Source organism: Dendrobates tinctorius, unplaced genomic scaffold (assembly GCF_039654945.1).
Source record: "Dendrobates tinctorius isolate UK_male_01 unplaced genomic scaffold, ASM3965494v1 ptg000492l, whole genome shotgun sequence".
NCBI lineage: Eukaryota > Metazoa > Chordata > Amphibia > Anura > Dendrobatidae > Dendrobates > Dendrobates tinctorius.
Window position 1 is genome coordinate 55,375 of NW_027362153.1, and position 26,941 is coordinate 82,315.

General features: G+C 46.6%; 1 protein-coding gene across 1 annotated transcript in view; it reads left to right on the forward strand.

Moving 5' to 3' along the window:
- LOC141078044 (SWI/SNF complex subunit SMARCC2-like) overlaps positions 1-17,145 on the forward strand; it is a 61,371-nt gene extending 44,226 nt beyond the window's left edge. The window contains exons 16-17 of the mRNA XM_073564850.1: positions 10,668-11,045; positions 15,737-17,145. Coding sequence (XP_073420951.1) covers positions 10,668-11,045; positions 15,737-15,798 — 440 coding nt within the window. The 3' untranslated portion in view covers positions 15,799-17,145. The remainder of the gene's footprint in view (positions 1-10,667; positions 11,046-15,736) is intronic.
- The last annotated feature ends 9,796 nt before the right edge of the window (positions 17,146-26,941 follow it).

Below are 26,941 nucleotides of genomic sequence, written 5' to 3' on the forward strand. Positions count from 1 at the left end.
AACAAGTATGTTCGAGTTCGTCACTTCCGCATGGAATCCCTCCGGTCAATCTTGCGTCTATGGAAAAAGAATATCTTGCCTCCATACACATACAGGACGCATACCTGCATATACCGATTGCTCCCGCCCATCAGAGGTTTCTCAGATTCGCAATCAACCAAGACCATTACCAGTTTGTGGCCCTCCCGTTCGGTCTCGCCACGGCTCCCAGAACATTTACAAAGGTCATGGCAGCTACCATGGACGTTCTGCACTCCAGAGGCATAGTAGTCGTTCCATACCTGGACGACCTTCTCATCAAGGCCCCCACCCTCAAGGACTGCGAGGTCAACGTCTCGATCACGATTGACACTCTGACGCGCCTGGGATGGTTAGTCAATTTACATAAGTCCTCGACTACCCCGAGTCAGTCTCTGACCTTCCTGGGGATGCTATTCGACACCTCCAAGGGTCTGGTGATCCTCCCCAGGGACAAGGCACTGGCTCTCCGTCTGGGAGTTCACACACTCCTCCGCAAGTCCCCCAGATCTTTCCGGTATGCCATGAGAGTACTTGGCAGGATGGCAGCAGCAATGGAGGCGGTACCATTTGCCCAGTTTCACCTCAGACCCCTTCAACTGGCCATCCTCAAGTCCTGGGACAGGAATCCGTTCTCCCTCGACAGGGAGTTCCGGTTATCAGCAAACACCAGGAGGTCCCTGCACTGGTGGCTAAAGCCAACCTCGCTTGCAAGGGGAAAATCCTTTCTCTCCGGTCAATGGAAGGTTTTGACCACCGACGCAAGCCTTATGGATTGGGGCCCGGTGCACCTACATCACAGAGCACAAGGCAGGTGGTCACCAAGGGAATCGACCATGCCCATCAACATCCTGGAAATTCGGGCCATCTTCCTGGCGTTGAAAGCCTTCCATCACTTGCTGGCAGACTCTCATATCAGAGTACAGTTGGACAATGCCACGGCAGTGGCATACGTGAACCATCAAGGCGGCACCCGCAGCATCCAGGCGATGACCGAAGTAACGCGTATCCTACAATGGGCGGAGGCTGCAAGGTCGGTACTCTCCGCGGTCCACATTCCGGGTGTGGACAACTGGGAAGCCGACTATCTCAGCCGACAAGGAATGGACTCGGGGGAATGGTCTCTCCATCCGGAAGTCTTCTGTCAGATCTGTCATCGTTGGGGGACCCCGGACGTGGATCTGATGGCATCCCATCTCAATGCCAAGGTTCCCAATTTCATGGCCAGGACGCGCGATCCGCGGTCGCTCGGAGCAGATGCCCTGGTTCAGGACTGGACCCAGTTCCAGCTTCTGTACATTTTTCCACCCCTCCCCCTGATCTCCAGAGTCCTGAGGAAGATCAGACAAGGGTGTTCCCACCATTCTGAACGCTCCAGACTGGCCCAGGCGTACATGTTACGCCGACGTCGTGCAACTCACAGCAGACGCTCCCTGGCGTCTCCCCACACGTCCCGACCTCCTGTCACAAGGCCCGTTCTTCCATCAGAACTCAGGGGCTCTCAATTTGACGGCGTGGCCATTGAGACCTGGGTTTTGACCCAAGCAGGTTTTTCACCGGACGTTGTTAAAACCATGATAAGGGCTCGAAAGCCAACTTCAGCCAGGATTTACTATCGTACCTGGAAGGTTTTCTTCACATGGTGCGACTCTCGTGGGCAGATTCCATTTCCCTATTCTCTTCCAACGGTCCTCGGTTTCCCTCAGTCAGGCCTGGACGCCGGGCTATCCCTGGGCTCGCTGAAGAGCCAGGTGTCAGCGCTTTCAGTGCTCTTTCAGAGGCGTATTGCTAACAAGCCGCAAGTGAAGACTTTTCTCCAAGGGGTTTGCCGATTGGTTCCCCCCTACAAACGTCCGTTGGAGACGTGGGACCTCAACCTGGTCTTGACAGCACTACAGTCACCTCCTTTTGAACCCCTTAGGGTGGTCTCACTCCACTTTCTATCACAGAAAGTGGTTTTCCTGGTGGCAATCACCTCGCTACGCAGGGTGTCTGAACTTTCAGCTCTTTCCTGCAGACAACCCTTCCTGGTTTTTCATCAGGACAAGGTGGTTCTCCGTACAGTACCATCCTTCCTTCTGAAGGTCGTGTCCAGCTTCCACCTCAATGAGGAAATATCACTGCCGTCTCTTTGCCCGGCTCCCGTTCATAGGGTAGAGAAGGCTCTGCATACGCTTAACCTTGTCAGGGCATTGCGTATTTACGTGTCTAGGACTGCTCCCTTCCGGAAGTCTGATTCACTTTTCCTTCTTCCAGAAGGCGTTCGCAAGGGCCTACCGGCTTCCAAAGCCACCCTTGCTAGGTGGATCAAGTCCACCATTCAAGAGGCTTACCGCCTCAACAATTCTCCCCTTCCGGCCGGTATCACGGCACACTCTACGCGGGCGGTAGGGGCCTCTTGGGCCATTCGGCATCAAGCCTCAGCAAATCAAGTGTGTAAGGCAGCCACTTGGACTAGCCTGCACACATTTACAAAACACTACAGAGTGCATACCCAGTCCTCAGCGGATGCGAGCCTGGGTAGACGGGTCCTGCAGGCGGCAGGACCCCAAGTCTAGGGGACTGTCAGCACAATATTCGTCCACTGCTTCCCACCCAGGGACTGCTTTGGGACATCCCATGGTTCTGTGTCCCCCAATGAGGCGACAGAGTAAAGGAGATTTTTGTGTACTCACCGTAAAATCTCTTTCTCTTAGCCTTTAATTGGGGGACACAGCTCCCACCCTGTTGCCCTTGCGGGCCGTTGTTACGGTTGGGTTCTCATATTGTTGTTTGAGCCTGTTTATAGTAGCCTTTTTTACAGGCATGGTTATGTTTCTGGTATATTCCTCCTAATGCTTTTGCACAAAACTGGAGAAGGCTGACGCCGTCCAGGGGTGTATACTGCAGAGGAGGAGCCAAAGTTAATCTTTTTCAGATTATGCATAGTGTCGCCTCCTAGTGGACAGCAGCATAACACGGTTCTGTGTCCCCCAATTAAAGGCTAAGAGAAAGATTTTACGGTGAGTACACAAAAATCTCCTTTTTTTGAATTTTTCTGTACATTTTTATTTTTTAATTAATGGAGTGAAGGGGGCAACGGTTCCTTTCTATGGCCCGCTCTCCCCCGAACCAACAACAGGCAAGCACGTGGAGTAACCCTTCACGTACACTTTCCTGCGACGAACGGGGCTGATTTTCTTACCGATTTCACGGATTCGAGGGCAAGCGCAGGAGACCCGTTATGGAGAAGATCGAGCAGCGCTTTCTTCAGCCCTGAATCAGCCCCATAGCTCTCCGTCCCCCTCCCCATAGGGAGGACCGATTGAGCATACCTCTTCTTAAGCTCTCCGTCCCCCTGCCCAGAGGGAGGACCTATCGAGCATCCCCCTTCAAGAACTCCTCCAGCTCTGCTACATCAGCACAGGATGAGAAGAATGGACTCGGCGCTGAGTTGAGCACTGGAGTAGAGGTACGGGGTCGGGTCCCGTCCCCGGGAGAAGCGCTGACTTAGCGGCGGCGCACTCTCGCAGCCCCAACACCCCCCCCCCCCCCCCGCGCTTAGCATCCGCGGGTGCCCCGAGAAATTTAGTCCCCGGCTTTTTCCGGCCTGCTAGGCCGCAATTTCCATAGCGCCGCCCCGCCCCCGGAGCCTACCGCGGGTAGGCTAAAAATTGAGCCCCCCGGCTTTTCAGGCCTAATAGGCCGCAATTTGATTAGCGCCGCCCGCGCTATTGTCGCCGCCCCCTCCTCTTGGCGCCTCTCATTACTGATGAGACGCGCAATTTTAAACTCGGGGGGCCATCTCCTTTTCACCTCAGAGCTGTGAGGCGACCTCTGTCGGATACCGGGTGACACCACAGAGCCACCGCTATTTCTCCCGGGGGACACAGTACAGGACCGTGGGTAAGCTACATCTGCCCTCAGATTAAAGCTTAACCCCTTCCCAGCACATTCTCTGCTGCTGCAGTCAGATTCTGCCGTTAACCCTTTCCGGAGCGCTATGTCTCAATCTAAAGAAGCTAGACAGGCTGCTAAGAAGCACACTGCGTTTTATACTGTGTGTACCACTTGCAAATCTACTTATGCACGGACTGCGACGCGGCCTGCGCTCAAACGCCTCTCGCCGCCGCTGCTGCGTATCTTCCTGCGTTTAGTCCCCCTGAGTGGCCTGCGTCCCTGTCACGGTCGGTGGAGTCACTGACCCAGACTATAGACTCTCTCCAGGAAGCCTCTTTAAGTCAAAAGGCGGCTTCACCACCCGAGCAGGGCTCTGGCGACGGCGGGGAACCGTCCACCAGCAGGGGCCGTACTTATTCAAGGGACAGTCAAGCTAGAAAGCGGACCCATGACGCGTCCCCCAGTCACGCTCGCGCTTCACCGGCGAGTTCTGTTTCTCGCTCTCCTTCTCCTAATGGTACGAGTCATCGAATCTGACGCGTCAGCCCCCCAGAATCCTCCAACTGACCAAGAGTCGCTTGATTCACTTATAGAATCCGTCAACAGGATTCTGGAGTTGAAGGAGGAAAATACTCCCCCCTCCAGTACACGCTTTTTCGTTTAAAAGGACCCGGATTTTAAGGACATTGTCCAGAAACATAGGGATCAACCACATAAGAGGTTCACAGGGCAATAGTCTATTGAGGCTAAATACCCTTTTGACCCAGAATGAAATGATTGGTTGCAGTCCCCTTCTGTGGACCCTCCTGTATCGCGGCTGGCTTCTAAAACGCTCCTATCCGTTTCGGAAGGCTCCTCAGTCAGAAATCCCTCCGATTGTCAAATTGATTACCTCGCCCGCTCAGTTTTTGAAGCTTCAGGAGCGGTGCTTTTTCCATCGTTTGCGGCAATCTGGGTCACTAAGGCTATGGCCGCTTCAACAGAAGTCTTAATTACTGCCTTTCAGGGTAGTAATCTCCCTCCGGAGGCTACCAACGTCGCCAGTTCACGCAGGGGATTTTGTAGTTGACGCCTGTTTTGATGCCGCCAACGGTGCTGCTCAAATTGTCGCTAATGCAATCTCCATTAGAAGAGCCCTATGGTTCAGCGACTGGCGAGCGGACGCCACGTCTAAAAGATCGCTGACTTCTCTACCCTATCAAACTGGTCGCCTTTTTGGGGAGAAACTGGACCAGCTCATCTGATACTACCGGGGGAAAAAGTAAATTCCTTCCTCAACAAAGGGCTGTTCGGCCGTTTCGGAACCAACAGCCGACGCGTTTTCGATCTTTTCGCAATAACTCCGGTTGGTCCTCCTCTACCTTCTCTTCCGTCTCCGGTCGTCCTCCGCGCGGAGACAGAAGCCCCCAGGTCTCATACAGACCTAATCGCTCTTGGAAGCCCAGACCCAGGGCATCCGGATCTCAGGGATCCCGATCCCACAAATCTTCTACGCAATGACTTCTTGTGGTATCCGGCGGACGATGGCAAAGTAGGCGGTCGTCTACTTTCCTTCAGTCACACCTGGCTCGCGGTCGTCCACGACAAGTGGGTCAGGGAACTGGTGTCCTCCGGATACAAGATAGAATTTCCTCTCCTCCGCCAACACGTTTCTTCCCATCCTTAACCCCCAAGAAGACGACAACAGCATTCCTTCGGGCTGTTCAGACGCTGCAAAAGGACGGATTCATCATTCCGGTCCCTCAGGACGAACGGTTCAGAGGTTTTTATTCAAATCTTTTTGTGGTTCCAAAGAAAGACTGGACTATGCGGCCCATACTGGATCTCAAACTGTTAAATCAGTTTGTCAAGGTACGGCGGCTCCGAATGGAATATCTCCGATCAGTTGTCGCTTCCATGGAAAAAGGAGAGTTCCTAGCGTCCATCGACATCAAGGACGCTTACCTTCACATTCCAATCTCCCTGTCCCACCAGCAGTTCCTACGTTTTGCAATTCAAGAGGAACACTTCCAGTTCGTTGCCTTGCCCTTCGGACACGCCACTGCTCCCAGGGTATTTACCAAGGTCATGGCGGCTGTCATGGCCATTCTTCACTCTGTGGGAGTGGTAGTGTTACCGTATCTGGACGACCTGCTCATCAAGGGTCCGACCCTTCCAGCCTGCGAGGAAACTGTGGAAATAACAGTAAATACACTTTCTCGCCTGGGCTGGAAAATAAACTTCGAAAAGTCCTTCCCAAAGCCAGCTCAACAGATTTCCTTTTTAGGAATGATCTTGGACACTTCCCGCGGGTTGGTCATTCTCCCTCCAGAGAAGACCCGAGTCTTACAACAAGCAGCGCAGTCTCTTTCTCGACCAGTTTCTCACTCCATTCGTTTCAGCATGAGAGTTCTTTGACAGATGGTAGCAGCGAACAAAGCTGTCCCATTCGCTCAGTTCCATCTTCGTCCCTTGCAACATGCGCTTCTGTTAGCCTGGGACAAGAACCCGTTCTCCCTGGACCGTCGGTTCCTTCTGTCTCTGTGGGTCAGACAAGCCCTCAAGTGGTGGACTCTGAAATCCTCCCTGAATCAAGGGAAGTCCTTTCTATCAGTACAATGGTTGGTAGTAACCACCGACGCAAGTCTTCTGGGCTGGGGTGCGGTTTTTCGTCACCACACGGCACAGGGTCGGTGGTCTCCTCGAGAGTCTTGTCTCCCCATCAACATCCTAGAGATTCGAGCGATCAGATTAGCCCTACGGAGTTTTCACCATCTCCTTGCAGGCCACTCCATCAGGATCTAATCCGACAACGCGACGGCTGTGGCGTATATCAACCGCCAGGGGGGTACTCGGAGCAGGATGGCCATGCACGAAGTGAGTCACATCCTTCGTTGGGCTTAGACCAATCATACCCCCATCTCGGCAGTCCACATCCCGGGCGTAGAGAATTGGGCGGCAGATTTTCTAAGTCGCCAAGGCCTTGCCTCGGGAGAGTGGTCTCTTCATCCGGAGGTTTTTCAGCAGATTTGCCATCGTTGGGGGACTCCGGATGTGGATCTCATGGCTTCGAGACTTAACAACAAAGTTCCTCAATTCATCGCCCGATCACGCGATCCATGCGCCATCGGTGCGGATGCCCTAGTTCTGCCGTGGCACCGGTTTCGGCTCCCGTACATCTTTCCCCCTCTTCCCTTGATCCCGAGGATCATCAAGAAAATCAGAACAGAAAGCGTACCGGTGATTCTTGTCGCGCCAGATTGGCCGCGCCGTGCTTGGTACGCAGAACTGATTCACCTAGTCGCCGACGTTCCCTGGCGACTTTAAGATCGCCCGGATCTTCTCTCTCAGGATCCAATTTACCACCAGAATTCCGGGGCCCTGTCTTTGACGGCGTAGCCGTTGAATCCTGGATTTTAACAAAGGCTGGGTTCTCTCACGACGTGATTTCCACACTGATGAGTGCTAGGAAGCCCGTGTCCATGTGCATCTATCACCGCACCTGGAAAACCTTTTTCTCGTGGTGCAAGGATCATGGCCGATCCCCTATGGCGTTTTCCATTCCTACTATATTGGAATTCCTTCAATCCGGACTAAAGTCGGGCCTCGCGCTTAGCTCGCTCAAAGGCCAAATTTCAACCTTGTCAGTGCTATTCCCACGCAGACTTGCCACCAAACCTCAAGTCAAGACTTTCTTTCAGGGAGTTGCCCATGTGGCGCCTCCTTATAGAAGGCCATTGGAACCATGGGACCTTAATCTGGTTCTTGGGGCCCTACAGGAGGCTCCCTTCGAACCCCTCCACGACGTACCACTGACTGTTCTCTCTTGGAAGGTGGTCTTTCTAGTGGCAATTACATCAATCAGACGAGTTGCAGAATTGATGGCTCTGTCCTGCCGCCCCCGTTCCCGGATTTTCATCAGGACAAGGCAGTTCTTAGGACGTCTCCGTCCTTCCTACCCAAGGTCGTATCCTATTTCCATCTCAATGAGGACATTGTTTTGCCTTCCTTTTGTCTGGCACCAGTCCATCGTATTGAGAAAGCCCTCCACACTCTGGATGTGGTTAGGGCCCTGAGACGGTACATCTCACGGACGGCTCCCTTTTGCAAGTCAGATGCCCTGTTCATACTTCCAGAAGGACATAAGAAGGGTCTAGCCGCTTTAAAGGCAACGATAGCCAGATGGATCCGCTTGGCGATTCAAGAATCCTACCGTGTCAGGAACGCGCCTGTCCCAGCAGGGATTAAAGCGCACTCTACCCGCTCAGTGGGCACCTCTTGGGCCATTCGGCACCAAGCCTCGGCAGTACAGGTCTGCAAGGCTGCAACTTGGTCCAGCCTGCATACTTTTACAAAGCATTAACAAATTTATTCTCAGGCCTCTGCGGATGCAGCTCTCGGCAGACGCATCCTGCAATCTGCAGTACCTCAGAGTTGACTCAGTGGTACATGGGGTATTAGCAGATATATGCTCCCCACCCAGGGACTGCTTTAGGACGTCCCACGGTATCTGTGTCCCCCAATGAGGTGTAGGAAAAATAGGGATTTTTGTGTATTCACCGTAAAATCCTTTTCTCCGAGCCATTCATTGGGGGACACAGCATCCACCCTGTTTAGCCTACCGGCTCATTGTAGCATCTTTATGTTGTGACATAGTTATGGTTATTGTTGAACTGTTTAAGCTCCTACTGCTTTTTTCACCGAACTGGAGAAATCTCATCCAGCGAGAGGGTGTATACTGCAGGGGAGGAGTTAACTTTTTTCTGGTTTACTTAGTGTCCTCCTAGTGGCAGGCAGCATAACACCCACGATATCTGTGTCCCCCAATGAATGGCTCAGAGAAAAGGATTTTACGGTGAGTATACAAAAATCTCTATTTTTCAAAGCTGTCTTTAGGTGGTTTGTCCAGCAGCCATTTCATACAGCTCTCTCATACACAGGAGCGCTTGACCGAGCGAGCACTCTTGTGTTCTCTATGAGAGAGCCGCTGCCAGATATCTGTGGCAGTGCCTTGTCTCTTGGAAGATAAAAGGTTTGACAGTCCGAAATCATACATGTCAGTCCCTTACCTTTCCAGAGACAATCATCTGTTGGGAACCCATATGCACATTAGACTGTTGTCCAAACCTGTTGATATCTGCAGGCTCAGCCAACGTTAGTCTGAAGTGTATGGTGGCCTTAAGTTTCTAGTTGTTAAACACTATAGTGTCTTAACCCTTGCACCACCTGGCAATTTTCTGCTTTTTCATTTTCTTTTTCTCCCCTTCTTGCAAAAGCCATAACTTTTTTTTATTTTTCCAGCCAAAGAGCCTTATGAACGCTTGATTTTTGCAGGACGAGTTGTACTTTTGATTGACAAAATTCATTCGGCCACATAGTGTACTGGAAAATGGGACAAAATTCTAAGTGTGGTGAAATTGCAAAAAAAAAAAAGTGCAATTCCACAACTTTTTGGGCTTTTTATTTACCATGTTCAATATATGGTAAAACTGATATGATTTCCAAGGTCAGTATGAGTATGCGGATACTTAACATGTATAGTTTTTTTTTATTTGCTAAACAAAAATTTGTCAAAAAAAATTTAGTTTTTGTCGCCATTTTCTAATACCTGCAATGTGTTAATTTTTCAAGCTGTTGTTTTTACAGATACTATTTTGGGGTAGATATGATTTTTTTCACTGCCTTTTATTACATTTCATTTCAATAATGCGGCGACAAAAAAACCCCATAATTTTGTAGTTTTGATTTGTTCTCTCGTTCTCACTGTTTACTGATCAGTTTGATTCATTTTTTTTATATTTCGATCGAAAATTTCTGAATGTAGCGATACCAAATATGTGTTGTATTTTTAATATTTTTTTTTTAATTGCTTCATTTTTAATGTGGCAAAAGGCGGGTGATTTGAACTTTTGACTTTTATTTTTTTTTGTTTAAATATGTATATATTTTTAAACTTTTTTTTTTTTGTCCTTTTTACTATATTCCAGTAAGAGACTTGAAGCTGCGACCGTCCGATTGCCTGTGCTATAGATAGCTGGGCTTCAGCCCTGCTATGTATAGGAAAAATCACAGGCTGGTGTTCACAGGAGGTTTGAGATGACACAGGGGTCTTCAGCAGGCCCCCGCCATTCATGACAACCCTTCTGCGCCCTATGATCATGTGACAGGGCCGCTGATGGGAGGGATCAATGATGAACCTCCTGTCTGCACGTTAAATGCCGCTGTCAGTGATTGACAGCAGCATTTAAATGGTTAACAGCTGGTGGTGGATGTCTAATCCACTTATGGCTTTTAGTCACTTAATGGCCGATGATGTAAATATATGAAGGAGATAAAGACTTAAGGCCCCTTTACATTTAGCGATGTACCAGCGATCCCGACCACGTTATGACCCGGTCAGGATCGCTGGTGCATCGCTAAATGGTCGCTAGTGAGCTGCCACACAGGCAGATCTCAACAGCGATGCAGCAGCGCTCAGCGGTCGCTCTTACCTTTCAGACGCGGCGAGGGTGTCCGTCTTCCGCCTGCGTCCATGGCTCGCTTGTCGGCGCCAGCAGGAAACCGATGAAGAGAAATGGACCAGGCGGATCTCACGCGATCAGCGATAGCCAGCGGGGGAACCGGTCGGAGGCAAGTATCACATGTAGCGATATCGCTGCTGCGTCACAAAACTGGTGACGCTTTAGCGATATTGCTAGCGATATCGCTATGTGTAAAGCCCCCTTTAGACGTATGTGTAGTATTGTATATCAGTATTAATACAATTCTTTGTCTCCATTTCTTTCCTGCAGGTTCTGGTTCATACACAGGTCAACAAACACCTAACCCATTGATCCCAACAGCAGTACCAGTTCCTTCCCAGCCACCGGTGCCCGGTAATCAGCATCCCAGCATGCCTTTTCCTGTCCCATTTAATATGGGTAGTGACTTAGTTGACTCTTTTCATCACAACCCTTCAACTAACCCCTACTCAGTTCACCATTCCATGCATGGCACCTTTCCCCCAGCAGCATGTCTTGTTGGAGGGGCACCTCCATTTAACCCTACTGTAACCATGTCTCCAGCCCCTCTTAACTTGCCATCCTTCCTGAATTCAGCTGCATCTCACAGCCCCGCCATCGTAGCTGCAATGCAGGGAGGCTCTGCCATCACTTCCAGTCCTGTGCCAGGTGAGCTCCATTAAAAAAGTGAGCAAAAACAAGTGATCCATTCTTATTCTGGGCCGAGTGCTGAAGGAAAAGCGAATACTTCATATCAGTGTTAAATGTGATAGTTCAGGGACTCTTCTGTTACATAGCTTGGCAACATTTATGTAATATAGTAGGAGGATATTGGTATTATTTGTGTGAATGTGCCTTGAAATGAAATGGAGGTCTTACTATATCTTACCAGAATTTACAAGGCACCTACTCTTATACTTACAGTTATGAGTATTATGTCTATCATGCATGAAAATGTATTAATGCGATTGTGGGGCTCAAGTGACTTTAGGGTACATCCTAGTTGTGACACAGTACATACATCCTTGCCCTTAATCAGCGTATAGGTGTTATCTGGCGCCACTCGCATCTTCATCAAGATGAGAAGTGCTTAATGACGTTCAAACTTATAGTACAAAAACAGGTAATTGGCTTCCTGGAGATCAGAATCCTTGGCCCATTGGGATTTCTAACCTTGTACAAGTGAGAGAACCACCAGGCTCCATAAAGAAAAACTGCCACATGTGTGTTATGAAGTTAATATACGCATGCAGCGGGATTTCACTATGGAGTGCTGCAGTCATCTCTATCGAATGTTACAACCCCACACACCTGCCAAGATGCGGTCACGGTGCGCAGGGGTCGGGCACGATGTGCAGGTATTATGCACGTGCCTTGTTCATTAGAATAGGAAGTGTTCACCGTACCGGACAATCATGCACGTGTTTCAATGGAGGTGTGAGATCGTAACGTCATTGGCACCACTCACCTCTTATGCGGAAATGAACAGCACATTATAAACCTTCTAAACGTTTGGAAGTTGAGGCTTCCCATATCCTGAGATAAACTTTCAGTCTAATAGGGATTGAGCTATAGCACTAATCAGGCTTTAGAAACCCTTTCTGAATATTTGCAGAAAAGTACAGAACAATACATTTTATTAATGTTTTTTCAAGGCCCCATTTTTCAATAAAGAAAGAAGCTGTAAAGATTTCAGGGAAGATTACAGATTATTTTTGTAATTTAATTTCAGATTTTGATCCACATTTCACTTAATATGTTATGAGTGGTAAAACTTGCATGCTAATAATTCTGTATGTCAAAGAAAGACAAGAAAAATTGGTTGAAAGTAGGAAACCGGTTTCTTTGTTGGGGCAGCGCTGTGACTATATAGGTGGCTTTGTCTCCTGTGCTTTCTTTATGCTCCCCTCTGCTTGTGACTCTCTTCCTATATATGACTCAAGGTTTCCCCCAAACATCATATGCTGCCTGTTTGGGTGTGCAAACAAGGTTGAATAAAATGATATCTTGATATTTGCAATCTGAAATCTTATTAAGAAAAACATGGATTTCTCTGGAATATGTAATTGAGCGGTTAAGATCCATGAGCAGGACAGAGGTCTTCCCGAGTGTCTGCCTATAGGGACGTGTACTTCTTCCTCCTGTATAACATTAACCAATCATAAGCAAGCAGCAACATGCAGGGGAAAGGAGAACGTGCCCCTCGTTGGCTTAGAACAGGTTTCTCAGTGTGTCTGAGGTGTGTATTGTATGATTACAAAGTGCCAGCAGAGATCCATGTGATTACTAACACTTCTTCAGCTTTCTGCATCCAGTGGATATTACTCATGCACCAATGGCCACTCTGTGCAGACTCGGGGTGACCTCCCTCAAGGTCCCACCAAAGATTTTTCATAGGGATAAAACATAGCTTTTATTCCATTTTAAATACATGCATGGCAAAAGTGAGGTAGGTGATGCTATGTTTCAGCCATAATAGGCCTTTTTCAAGCCAGAAATAAAAATGTTATGACTGAATTTTTATTTTCTATGTTTTTGGCTTAAAAAAGTCCTATTATGGCCAAAACGTCCCATCATCTACCTTACTGTTGTACTTTTGCCATGTGTTTTTTTTTTTTTTTTGTACAATGAAATAAGTTACATTTTATCCCTATGAGAACTCTCGGTTGCCTCAATTCTTCAGCTTTCATCACAACAGCCACAAGTCTGTGGGGAGGGGCATTACAAAAGAGCTGAGCTTTGTCTAAGGTTTGTGATATCGGCTTTCCTCTCTCAGTGCTGTTAGCTCAGCCATGATGAAATATGAATGTTAGTTAGTAATGACATTTAAAGTGTCGGACATAGCGCAAAATTAAGCGTGATTACTAACACTTCTTTGACTTTCATCCCTGCAGCCTCAGTGTGGGGAAGGTGCAGTAATGACAACACTGAGAGGAGAGCTGATGTTTGTAATGAGACAAAGCTCAGCTCTTTTGTACTGCCCTCCCCCCCACACTTGTGGCTGCTGTGAAAGCTGAAGAAGTGATAGTGCTGTAAGTAGGGCAGAGAGAACTTTTATAATCATACACAGCTCATCAGGGTCACCAGGGAGAGCAGACTGTCTGTCTTTACATGTCTCACACCGAGAAACTTTGACTGAGCTATTGTGGGGGCATGTTCTCCTTTCCCTTTCAAGTTTCTGCCCGATGATTGGTTATTGTCATACGGGGCAAGAAGTATACACCCCTACAGACAGACTCTCAGGAAAATCTGTGCTGTACATAATTTTAACAACTGATTTACATATTCCAGATAAATCCACATTTTTCGTAATAAGACATCGGATAGCAGATATCAAGGTACAATTTTATTCATCTTTCAATAACTTGCATGTCCAGATAGATGGCTTCGGGGAGGGTTGATTCTTCTGACAGATTCTCTTTAAATTGACACTTGGGTTACACAGGCAGGTTACAATGCTGCTTGTAATTTTCCATGGCGTGAATGCCACAGTTGTGTTCGTTTTGTTTTGCATTCTATCTGGCCCCACTGATTTCACATCTAGAATATCTCTATGGACAGAGATTTTATTTTATTTTGACGAGACGTCTCTAAGTTCAGTTTTCTACATCAGTGTCACACACACACATGTTCTTTCTTAGACACTTGGGGAAGCAGTGGGCATGTATACTTTGTTACTCCTCTCTGTTACTGACCTCTTTATACCTCCCTGCACAGACTTGCTGCACTAATAGTTTTTTGGTTGCTTTTTTCTATTAAAGTTGGATTGACTGATTCTCTGTTGTGTTTTTTTTTCTTCTACTTTCACTAACTATTCTTATGCTTTTAGGAAAATTTCTTACTTATATTGTACAAAGCTATATGTATTTCTTGACAAACAATCCTACACTAAAAAGTATATATAAAAATATAAAAACTTATTAGAAATAAGTATAATTGTGGGTTTAAAAAAAAGCGGCCACAAAGTGGAAGAGGCAGCAAACACCATGCAGATTAGCTTATACAGAATAAGTATAGCAATCCGCGGCTTAAAGATAGTGGAGAACAGTACTGGCCAGTCCACTGTCTAAGCAACTCGACCATCTGCTTCTTCCATCCAGACCGGAGTGTGCAGCTTCATAGAAAGACATGCAGCCGCACACTCCGGTCCCAAGTGCCGGCGGCAGTGCTGGGTATTGAGGCGAGAGACTTGTCCGAGTTTCTCGCATTGCACTCGCAAGTGTGACCCCGGCCTTACTCTGAAGGCCATGAGACAAATCCAGACATGGCGATATCGTCCAGTTCTCCCATCTGTCTAATGTGTATGATGATGATGTCGGTGGAGATAAAGTTTGGGCAGTCTGATTTTTAATGCCCGACCTTTTTCAGTCGATAAGCGGCTGTCCAATGACGGTGACTTTCTCAACTCTCTCATTTAAAAACCCGTGACAAGTCGGCTAAGATGAACTTAGTTTTTTATGGGGTGTTTGGAAGCGGTAGCTGCCCCCCAAATGCTTGTCCGTCGGCTATCATGTGTATGGTCAGATTTTGTTTGGTTAATCACTATTGACTTTGTCATTTTTCAGGGGATAGTCAATGACCTGGAAACACTTTTGTGTCGTCTTCCAAAGTTGTATTTTTTTTTTATATTTTTTTTTTACTTTTTTTTTTTTTTTCATATTTTTCTCTGTTCTTTGGATGTAATATACAGATACAAGTCGAGATGTGATAAGATAGAGATGTGTTTTCACTTTGTGGGATACGTCCACTCACTACTTTTATCCACTTTGTGTCTTTTAAGTGTTTCATATTTACCAAGAAGCCCCAAAGAACACAAGTCGTTTTTACATTGTACTGGATATGTTCATTCTTTTTAACACTTTTTGGGACAGGTTATGAAGGGTATGTGCAGCTAAGTATTTGCTGCAGGCATTTCTTAGCGTTTCTGCTTCGGATGCGTGTCTCTCGGCAGGATAAATGCGTGGGTTTTTTTTAATGCTTTTTTAATCTTTTCATTCCCATTTATTAGAATGGGTGAAAAACGCTACAAAACATGTGAAAAGTGTGAGAAATTAAAGATTTGAAACTGCTTAAAATCTGCAAGGAAAAAATATGCAACATGTGTATGAGATTTCCGAAATCTCATTGTTTCCTGGGATTGTAAAATGTGCAGGAAGGGGAGGAGGGGGACGACACGGCAAGAGGGGACGTGTGAACATACCCTTACTCTTATGGTCAGTGTGAAATTTGTAAATACTTTTTGTAGATAGAAAAGTACGGGAGGTAAGTGATGGCTGGAATTATGAAACGGCAGGGCTGGTCCCACAGCAGAGTTTTTATAATGTCCAGAGTGTCTCTAATATGTGTATTTCTTGTTCCAGATCCTGTGACACCGCTGCCTCCCGAATCCTTGGGGAACACAGTTGCTCCTGCCCAGCAGTAATTTTAGGACGGTTCTTTTATTTGGGTAAAAGGACAGAGGGTGAAGTGGGAACGCTTGTGGAAATAAAAAAAAAAATTTTTTCCTGCCACTTCATTCCGGTTCCAGTTTCCCCAACAGGTTCAGTACCACACAGTGAGCTCGCGAGGGACATGGTGCCCTTCTTGTGTCATGTTTTGTAATGACTGTCCTGGACCATAAGGTTTGCTGCAGTTTATACCTGGACTGAGGGACGTATCACTGACGAATAGGCTTTACAGAATTCACAGTTACAGCCCATAGATTCAGAAAAGGAGCCGAGACTGTGGTTATCTGCAATAACGGGATGGACTTTTTACTGTTATGAAGCTATGGACTGGTTAGAAGCTGATCAAGACATCTTACAGAAGATGCAACCACGAAAGCGGCCAGGGAGTGGAGGAACCTTTCTGTCATTTTTCTTCAATAGAACCACATTTTTCTCCATGCTCCCGTCTGCCTACGAAGACTAATGAAGGAGACTTTATAGTGTTTGGTTTTCGAAAACCACAAGTGGTTGCTGTCATGTGGGTCCAGGTCATGGTGCAGTGGACGACCCGTCTCTGTACAGGTCAGCGGAGGAACGAACTCTTGTATCTAATGTTGGTGTCACCAGAGGAGCTAGGGCTTTGATGCTCCTTTGCTTCTGTTGTAATGGTGTAAAGGGTGTCATCTCTTCCCAACATTAATGTCCAGTATGATGCTAATTGCACTGGTTGAAGGTCATTTCATTCTTTGATGTCTGACGAATGCTACTGGGGTTGTATATTCCTGTAGCTCCTTGGTACAAAAAGGGGAGATGCACAGATTTCTATGGAGGGTGAGTTCTTCAGTGAAGTTGGCCCATTTGTTTTGGCAGAAGGAGAGGGTGAGCAATTTTGTATCCCTGTGGAAGGATAGACCAGGGAATCTGTCTCACTACAGTGCACTATTTGACCTATCAGTAAAATATTTTAGCTTTTAACTATATAAGCTTTTTTTTATCATTTTGGATCATTGTATTTTAACTATTTTTGGGCAGATATTGGAAGATTGGGGGGCTCAGAGTGCACTTTATTGAATGGAGGCTGCGAGAGTTAATGTTTTTTACTGAGAGGTCTAGAGAAGAAAGCATTGGGTGATTTGCTAGAGCATTAAAAGGAGAGGACTCCTCTTTTCTTTTTTTTTTTTTAGGGTGAGTACTTTGTCAACCTCCTTGGAGCTCTGATAACCTCCTGGTTATGCTGACCCCCCACCCGGTCTGTCTGGTCATGTTACCTGTACATTATCCTGTGTCTGTGCATCTTACAGTTCCCCATCCATGGGGCATTAAACACGTAAAATTTATAAAAATCCATGTGAACATTTTCTTGCGTTATTGAGGAAAAAAACTGGATTTAGCATCATGAGCTAAGAACAAATGATGTAATTGTACTGAGCTGCTGAGCTGAAAGCCACACACAGACATACTATATATACTCAATGTAAACTTCTGACTATGAATGAAACGAGCAGCTGTTATGATGGGTATTGTATCACATAGGTATATATGTTCTCATGGCTGAAAATTATATACAAGTCCACTGCCATAGGCTGTCATATTTCTGACTGTTACGTGTGCTTCACATTAATCAGCCCATAAAAGGAGGTTCTGCAGTGTCTGTGCCTCAGGCCATTTAAAGAGTGTTTTCTTGTTCTTTGTTTTTAAGTTAGGAGGGAAGACAACTCCATGGAGCGGCCCTGTGCAGAGGAGACTGAGCACCCAGCTAAACTTCACCATGTGTTATCAACTACTGCGTCACCAAAGAGTTTCTGGAAAACTCGTGTTAGCCTGTTATATCATGCATATTGCTAAACTTCCATAATGGAGACAGATTTGGCAGAGCTCGGAGGTGTAGATGTCACCACAAATTATCGGCGGCACATTTTATGTGTAAACGTGGTGTACTGTCGACAGGGTGCTGTATGGAGACTAATTGTATCACAGACTGTTCTGCCCCTATTATTGTTTGTCGGCTTGTGTAAAAAGGCTAGCAAATGAGTGATGTACTTGGCGCTCTTCAGAGGTGTATTGACGGGCTCATCTAAAGGACTGTGTATCTCTGTCCGATCTCGGAAAGATAGAAGCTGTAATGCTCCGGTTGGGAGACCCGTGTCCAGTGCGTGCATTAGCAGTCCGGACCTACTGGCACAGATTGTCTGCATGAGCCCTACATACACCATTATATTTGGCCTTCCAAGGATATCTAAGATCCATTACATGATGGTTGTAAATTCAAAAGTAGCAATCTGTGTACAAATACACTTGTTAGCATATGCCGGTGCAATGTCAATAATGTATGGACTTTTGCCTCGCTCCCTATCTAACATGACGTTGCGCCCTCCCAAAAAATGTCATCCATTACTGATCCCAAAGGAGCACACCTCTCCTTGTTGTGTTATGAGGTGATTACCACAACCCTGACATTTGAGACCAGGCAGAAGCCTGCAATGAGTGTTGGGCTCTGAAGCTAATATATTATAATTATATAGCTCCATCCTATTCCGCAGTGCTTTACATTCCTTATCACTGTCCCCATTGCGGCTCACAATCTAGATTCCCTATCAGTATGTCTTTGAAATGTGGGAGGAAACCAGAGAACCCGGGGGAAACCCACACAAACACGGGGAGAACATACAAACTCCTGGCAGATGTTGTCCTTGGTGCGATTTAAAGCAACAGTGCTAACCACTGAGCCACCGTGCTGCCCAAAGATAAGGAACTAAATGAACCTTTACATAGGCCGATAAATGATAATTGGCTAGATACGAGCTGATCAGGGGGCGCACATTCTATGCCCACAGAACAATTGTTAATATGATGGTTCTGTCCCATTTTAGCAATTGTGCTGTAGATAACAATGAGTTTTAAGCCAACAAAAAAAATTATCACACCCAACAAACGAGCATTTTGCATGTTCATCTGGTGTTTGCTGGCCTTTTCAGACAGGCCTATAGTCAGGATTAATCTTTCCTATGAACACTCGTCCCCCCCCCTTTGGCCCCTTTAAATGGACCATACAGGGGTTGGACTAAATAATGGAAACATCAACAAAAGTTAGTTTAATATGGTGTAGGTCCACCTTTTGCGGCGATTACAGCCTCAATTCTCCGCGGTATGGCTTCATACAAGGTGTGAATTGTTTCCAAAGGAATTGTAGCCCATTCTTCAGTTAAAACACCCTCCAGGTCTTTGAGCGACGATGGCGGCGGAAATCGATGTCTAACTTGAATCTTTAAAATCGACCATAAATGCTCAATAATGTTGAGGTCTGGGGATTGTGGGGGCCAGATGAGATGCTCAACTTCATTACAATGTTCCTCGTGCCATGCTTTAACGATTCTAGCTGTATGGATTTGTGCATTATCATCCTGAAAGATGGCGTTCCCCTCCGGGAACAGTGCTTGAACCATAGAAAGCGCTTGGTCGCCCAAAATGCCTAAATAATCTCGGCTGTTAATTCTTCCATGATGGGATATTATTGGCCCGGCTGATCTCCACGAAATAGCACCCCAGATCATCACAGAACCTCAGCCATGTTTTACGGTTGGGAGAAGGCAGTCTGGATGGAATGCTTCTTTCGGCTGTCTCCAAACGTACACTCGGCCGGAGGTCGGAAATTGGGTAAACGACGATTCGTCTGAGAAGATCACGTTTCCACTGCTCTAGGGACCAATTCTGGAGGTTTCTACACCACTCTAAACGCTTGGAAACATTTGTCATTGAGAGCAGCGGTTTTCCAATTGCAGCTCTTCTGTGGAATCCAGATTTGTGCAGCTCCCGACTAACCGTTTTCGTGGAAACTGGGTTCTGTAGGTGTTCCTAGAGCTCAGCAGTGATTTTCGGAGCCGTGGTCTTGCGATCTCTCACAATTCGCTTTAGAGTCTGACAGTCTCGCTTAGTCAACTTCGACTTTCGGCCGGACCTGTGCTTTGCTGCGGATGTTTTTCCTTCTCTTTCAAACGCAGTCATTACTTTGGAGACAGTACCTCTTGACATTCGGACACTTTCTGTTACACTAGCGCCTGCCATACGAGCACCAACAATTTGGCCTCTTTGAAAATCCGAGAGGTCTGCCATTGGTATCAGGTTCTCATCAATGTTCTTACAATTCTGCAAAACAAACAGTTAAGGGTGGTTTCACATTAGCGCTTTTTAAGAGCACGCACGGCCGGGGGTAGCTCCGCCCCCGAGCCGGCTCTCTGCCCGGCGTGCCCGCCCCTTGCTTGTAGCGCCGCCTCCTAGCGCACAGCGGCACCTGCGATCGGCGCACCCTATCTTTAGCATAGGGTGCGCAGATCGTGCGCAGGCCGTGCGCTAGTTGCGCTTTGACCTGCGCTGCGCACTTTTGACGGTGCGCCGTGCGCGCCAAAAATCAAACTTTTCGGATTTTGGCGCGCACAGCGCACCGTCAAAAGTGCGCAGCGCAGGTCAAAGCGCAACTAGCGCACGGCCTGCGCACGATCTGCGCACCCTATGCTAAAGATAGGGTGCGCCGATCGCAGGCGCCGCTGTGCGCTAGGAGGCGGCGCTACAAGCAAGGGGCGGGCACGCCGGGCAGAGAGCCGGCTCGGGGGCGGAGCTACCCCCGGCCGTGCGTGCGCTTAAAAAGCGCTAATGTGAAACCACCCTAATTTACATACACATATCACATAACACAAATAATCAACTACAAAACATTACCATATGTCACGGTTTGCATGTTTATAACATGTTCGAAGATTATGATGCCAAAACGTTAAGTGTTTCCATTATTTTGTCCAACCCCTGTATGTATCTGTTTTAGATAAGTATCGCAACATTAGATGTACCCAGATTCCATTATCATCATGTATGCTTCTTACTACTCATACTTGTACGCACACGTTATAATCTACTTTTGCACGAGTTCACAATCATTTTGTAAACGCTTGTAATCTGATTAATTCAATAAGTATACAAAATATTTTTTGCAACCTATTTTATGATAATCCGGATACCATTGATATACTGTAATTATAAAAACGCAACACGCCCGATAATCCATTTTCTAACACACCCCATACACACAAAATAGTGAGTCTGTCCACCAAAATGTTGGATTGAGCATTTCTTCTCCTATAGACAGTGTGTGTATACAGTCTATATAAAATATTCTTATGCTGCTAAATACTTCCTATAATTCCAGCTATAATATGTGGTTGGGACAAGATGGACCTGCTACATTGTGTATAGCTGTTATGACGGAGTGTAGCGTTGCGGTGGGAACCCGTATAACCAGAGGAAGGTTGTGGAGGACACAGGGGCCTCCTGCTGACCATATTAGGTCTCCGAGCAGCCGAGGAATGTCTGCTGTATGTTTATCTGGGAGCTGCACTTACCAGATGGAGTCGGATACTCGCCTGTTTCCCTTTTATGTTGTAGCAAAAGTAAATCATATTGTTGAATCTTATGAATAAGTAATGGCACAGAAACCCTGTTCAGATATCCATTCTGGAATCAAAAGGGATGAACTGGTATTTTCAGAAGGATTGCAACTAATATGTTCAGCAATGTGCTTTCCATCCTCCCCTAAAGTATCCATTACTTGGCGTTTTTTGCAGCCCTAATTGCAAGAAGATTTGACAGATGTGTATCAATTGGATGAAGTTATTTTAGTAAAAAAAAAACCAAAACACCAAATAAAATGGTTGGGTGGTGACTAGTGATGAGCGAACATGCTCGGATGTATTATCAGAGCACAAGTGCTAATACAGTATATTCGGCGTGCTCGAATACTATGTTCGAGTCCCTGTGGCTCGCCGGGCTGCACAAGATACTCTCATTGGCACTCGAGCGTGCTCACCCATCACTAGTGACATCATAGGTCAGCACAAACCAACTGTATGCACAGGATTCGAGAAATTGTCTTTTATAGTCTAAAAATGTAAAATCCTACATACTCTTGAAGTGTTTTTTACCATCTACAGAAGCAGTTTTTTTTTTATAAATAAGTATGTAATGACATGTACAGTATGTTTAAATACTCACCTAACGCCCTCTTCTCCTGGATCTATGACAGAAGGCGTTTTACAATCTGTGGCCTCGTCGGCGCATAAGCCCGAATCCCGTTTTGCAGGGGGTTCGGACATGGTGCCTTGACAGGCCACCGAACGTGTAACAGAATGCAGTGTGGAAGCCTCTAAATTTGGCACCTTATTTGATCTTTATTATGTTACAGAGAAAATACTTTTTCTAATCAAAAGTGACGGTCAAGATTATAGGCGGTCACCCAGGAAAATGAAAAGCTTGTCCAGGGAACCGGATGTGTAAACTGAAATAACCCACGTGGATGCAGAGGCTGTATGGTGTGTGCTGACACAGGAAGTGGCAACCTGTCACCCAGTCCCTGGACCGCTGAGCAGGCATGTGACCGAGTAGCGCGTCATCAGATACCCATCCCATGGTGTGCTGCTCATGTCACCTGACTGCTGCAGCCATTCACAGGCCGCAGTCTGACTGCTGGTTTAACCTTTGGTGGTGCAGACCATGGAGTTACCTGCACTATGTCCAGGTAGTTGCTGGTAGGTGAATATTTAAAGGAGTTTTCCGGTCTAAGAAGAGAGTTCTGCAGCCCCACAAACTCCACTGTCACAACTCCTGTACTTCCTGTGCAAGTGGGTGGACACGTGACCACAAGCATGTGGTTTTCATACCTGAGGTTACAGGGGTTTACCCACAAACAAAAGTTCCTTTTAATCACTAGATCTTGGGATAATAATTTCCACAATTGGATGTGTTTCAGTAAAATGTTCCTGTGCTGGGATAATCTTATAAATGTGCCCCTGCTGTGTACTGTGTAGTGACTTTGTCCAGGCCCGGACTGGCATTCTGCCCTGCCGGGCAGATTCCTGGTGGGCTGCAGCTCTAAGACACGTAGTCCTGGTTTAATGGCTCGGCCCTTTAATTACACAGCTTGGTTAGTGTGCGCTGCTGCAATGTGCGCACACGCAAGCTATGAGAGGAACGCTGCAGCGGCATACACACTGCTGGGCGGGAAGCAGTTGACTGGCTGCACTGTGCCTGAGCTTGGAGTCTCCTCAAAGACATGGGCGCCACCAGCTGACTGCTCCTGCATCGGACAGACACTGGTGAGTAGTGTCTGGCACAGCTCCGGTTCAGGGGTGAGCATCCTGCGTCTGCAGCGGTACGGGGCCCCATCAAGAAAGTTAAATCTGTGCCGATCTGATTGGCACTTGTTTCCCGTCATGATGCATTGTATGCTGCACCATAATACACAGCTCAGTCACCCCTGCTGGAGAGTTTCCTGCTGTTGCATCCATCATGCAGGAAGGTCCGTAGTCGGAATCTGGAGGGAGGGAGGAATTGTTAGTAGGCGCAGTGCAGTGTGCAGGGCTGAAAGCAGAAAGTCTAGATAGAGAGGCTCCATGTGTGCATGTCTCCCCTGCTGGTTTCCTGTGTTCCTCTGGGACAGACCAGCTCCCTGCACTGCACTCCCTGCAGGTGCACATTCCATGTGATGTATGTTAGTCTAGTGTGTGTGTGTGTGTGTGTGTGTCACTGCGTATGTATGATGTTTTTGTGCTAATGGCTATGTATGTAATTGATGAAAGGGGTGTGTGTATATGTATGTATCTAAATAATTGAGTTTTTGCACATGTTTGTGTATGTGTAATACAGTATGTGTGTGCAAGTGCATTTATATACTTAATGTGTGCATACATGTGAAATGGGGTCCGCATTAATTTACGCTGGCACTGTGCATGCTAGTCTTAAATTGACTATTCAAGATTTCTATATTGATAGCATCATCCTTATAAAAGATCTTCAATACCTGATCAGTGGGGGTGCAAAACCCGTCACCCACTCTAATTGGCTGTTCCCAATGCCATTGGCTCAGTAGCGGAGCTGACAGCATAGCTCAAGGAACTGCATAGTGCCGATGGCTGTATATTGCACTTCTGCCGCTCACATCAGGGACAGCTGACATCAGAATCCTACTTGTTTCCTCCACAGGGTCCCATGGCTGCTTGTGTCCGCCCCTGACTGACATCACATGTTGGAAGTGTTGGACGCTGAGTGTGTGGACAGAGCGTCTCCTGCTTCTTCCTGGACTTTGGCATGAACTTTGTGCAGTGTATGGAGCAGCTTGAGGGTGGGGGACGTGGCCAATAACTTGTGCTGGTAACTTGCTCCTGTGGCTGCTTGCCTACAGCCTGTGGTTAGATGGGAGCTCAGCTGGTGGGTACTATACAATCGCGGCACCATAGCATGTGCACGCACATACTATCAAGACGCTGCTATGTGCATGCTACAGGGGCATACTTGATGCCGGGTGGGTGGCATCTGACTGAGTAGGGCAGCAGGGGGAGTTTGATTGGAATACACCAGCCCCAACCTAGATACACCAGCCTCAGGGTCTCCTATGTGATGCATATGCCCAACTGTCTGCTATCTGATGTATTAAAGGGAATCTGTCACCTTATTTTTTGCCTATCAACTGCCGGCACCAACATCGGGGGCTTATTATCTACTGCTTTCTGTAACGCTGTAGAGATAAGCACCCGATGTAACCTGAAAGATAAGAAAAAGGAGTTAATTATACTCACCCAGGGGTGGTCCGGTCTTGGTCCGATGGGTGTTGCGGTCCGGCGCCTCCCTTCTAATGGTGACGTCTTCTTCTTTGCTGCCTGTCGTGGCTCCTGCGCAGGCGCACTACTCTGCCCTGTTGAGGGCAGAGCGGAATACTGCAGTGTGCAGGCGCCAGGAGAGGTCTCCTATGTGTATATAAACCAGCCCCAGCATCCCATGTTATTGTTATACAAAGGCCGCAGCATATTCTATGTGAGCTATATTCACTAGCCCTGGTGTCTCCTATGTTATGTATATAGCATAATTAAGTATATAATGTATATATGTGTATACAGTTTATAGCAAGGTGACATGTGTGCATAGTATATAGTGTTGAATCCACACTATACACAGGCATATCTCTACACTATATAGTATATACACACAGCTCCATACTATATTCTGTATACTGCATGCTACCACTTCTCCTGTCCTGTATACTCAGTAAGGGCAGAGACACACTGCCGTAATTCTTGTACGAGAATCGCATCGTGAAACTTGCACTGGCTGTCTTCTCTCCTGACCTGAGCTTGACAGCTGCATAGTAATCCATCACGCTGTCATGCTCAGGTCAGGAGAGGTGTCGGCCAGTCCGTGCAGTGCGATGAGATTATCACATGAGAAATCCGGCAGTGTGACTCCAGCCTAATTCTCAGTACCGTATTATTCTGTGTATATACACTGCTTCAGTGGGGTGGGGGGGATGTTTTAGAACGTGGGCTGCTTTTCAGTCCCAGTCCGGCCCTGACTGTGTCTGACCGTTCAGGAACATGGACTGATGAACTGATCATACCATATCTCCTGGGCGGGGGGGGGAGAGAAAGAGAGTATAAAGATATTACAGCCGGGGATGGCAACTGATTTTGTTTGTGACGTCAAACATTTCCCTGCCTGTTTTTAAACAATGTTTTACATCAAAGAGAATAATTTGCGATGCTATGATGTAATGTGTGTCTACACTCCCCTCTCAATGTCCCTGTACGGTCAGACACAGCCATTACACAGCAGGGGCACATTTATAAGATTATCTCAGCACAGGAACATTTTATTTAAATAGATCCAATTGTGGAAGTTATTACTATTCCAAGATCTATTGATTAAAATGTACTTCAATTCATGGGAAAATCCATTTAAGTGCCAACTAGATTCCTGTGCTTCTCTCAATGTTCTTCCTTCTAGTGACAGATGCCACTTGCAACTAGTTGGCATGTGACCACACATTTGCATAGGGAATTGTGACCAAATGCCTGCAGACTTCTTCTTAGACCTGAAAATGCCTTTTTTTAATATACATCCAGACAATCCTTTTTAATACAAAAAGTTCAGTCTTAAGATTAGTAATAGTTTCTCATTCTTGCCTTTGGGGGGGGACACAAGACCCTAGAGTCTCATAACTACGTAAGTGTCCAACTCCTATTGGCATCAGCTAATTGTTTTTGCCTCCTTTCAGCTAAACCCCTAAGTGCAGACAATGAGTAAACCAGTTTTAGGCTAGTGTCTGTAGGAGGCAGATATACCTGCTGTGCAGGTTCATCTTTTTTCATTTTTCCTTTTTGTTAATAAAGATCTGAATCATCAGGCCACTCGAGGAGTGAGAATTGTGTGCTGCCTCTAGAAGAAAAGGGTGGTCAATCTCAACACTGGAAGCTGTAAAGGACTTCATCCTACTCGAATGACTGATCACACAAGATGCAGTGAGGACACCAGAAGTCAATAGAATAGCTATAGTCAACAATGAAGTCACAGGACAAGGTCTTAATATCGAGGAGCATTTCCCTGGCAACAAAGACATGGCTTGTACATATTTAGCACACAAGTCCCAATTCACAAATCAAGGACAGAAAACTCGAGAGTACATTATAACACTGAAAGGAGAAAATGAATGGACCACCACCAGAGAGTATAGTCCTTTTTTAAAAAAATATAAATAAATATAGAATGGCGACAAAGAAGGAATGTCCACCACTTAAAGGGAATCTGTCCCCCCTTTTTTGAGATATCATATAATGATATCATTCAATTGTGTGTCACATAAGGATTCTCTTAGTACTTTTGCTTCCCCCTGACCCCGCACCTTTCATGCATAAATACCTTTTTTTTTTATATCGGTTCAGATGTATGTAAACTGCCACGGTCCGGTCTGATGGGCGGGGCTTATTCACCTGCTCTCCCCCCTCCCTGTCTTGCTCTACACAAGAAGCAGGTGAATAAGCCCCGCCCATCTGACCAGACCGTGGCAGTTTACATACATCTGAACCGATATAAAAAAGGTATTTATGCATGAAAGGTGCGGGGTCAGGGGGAAGCAAAAGTACTAAGAGAATCCTTATGTGACCCACAATTGAATATCATTATATGATATCTCAAAAAAGGGGGGACAGATTCCCTTTAATGTTAGACCAAGCTACCAAAATACAAATAACACAACTAAATATAACAAATAAATAAGTTTAAATTACCAAGTGTATGTGTCATTTTCTGAAATGAATCCTCTTCAAT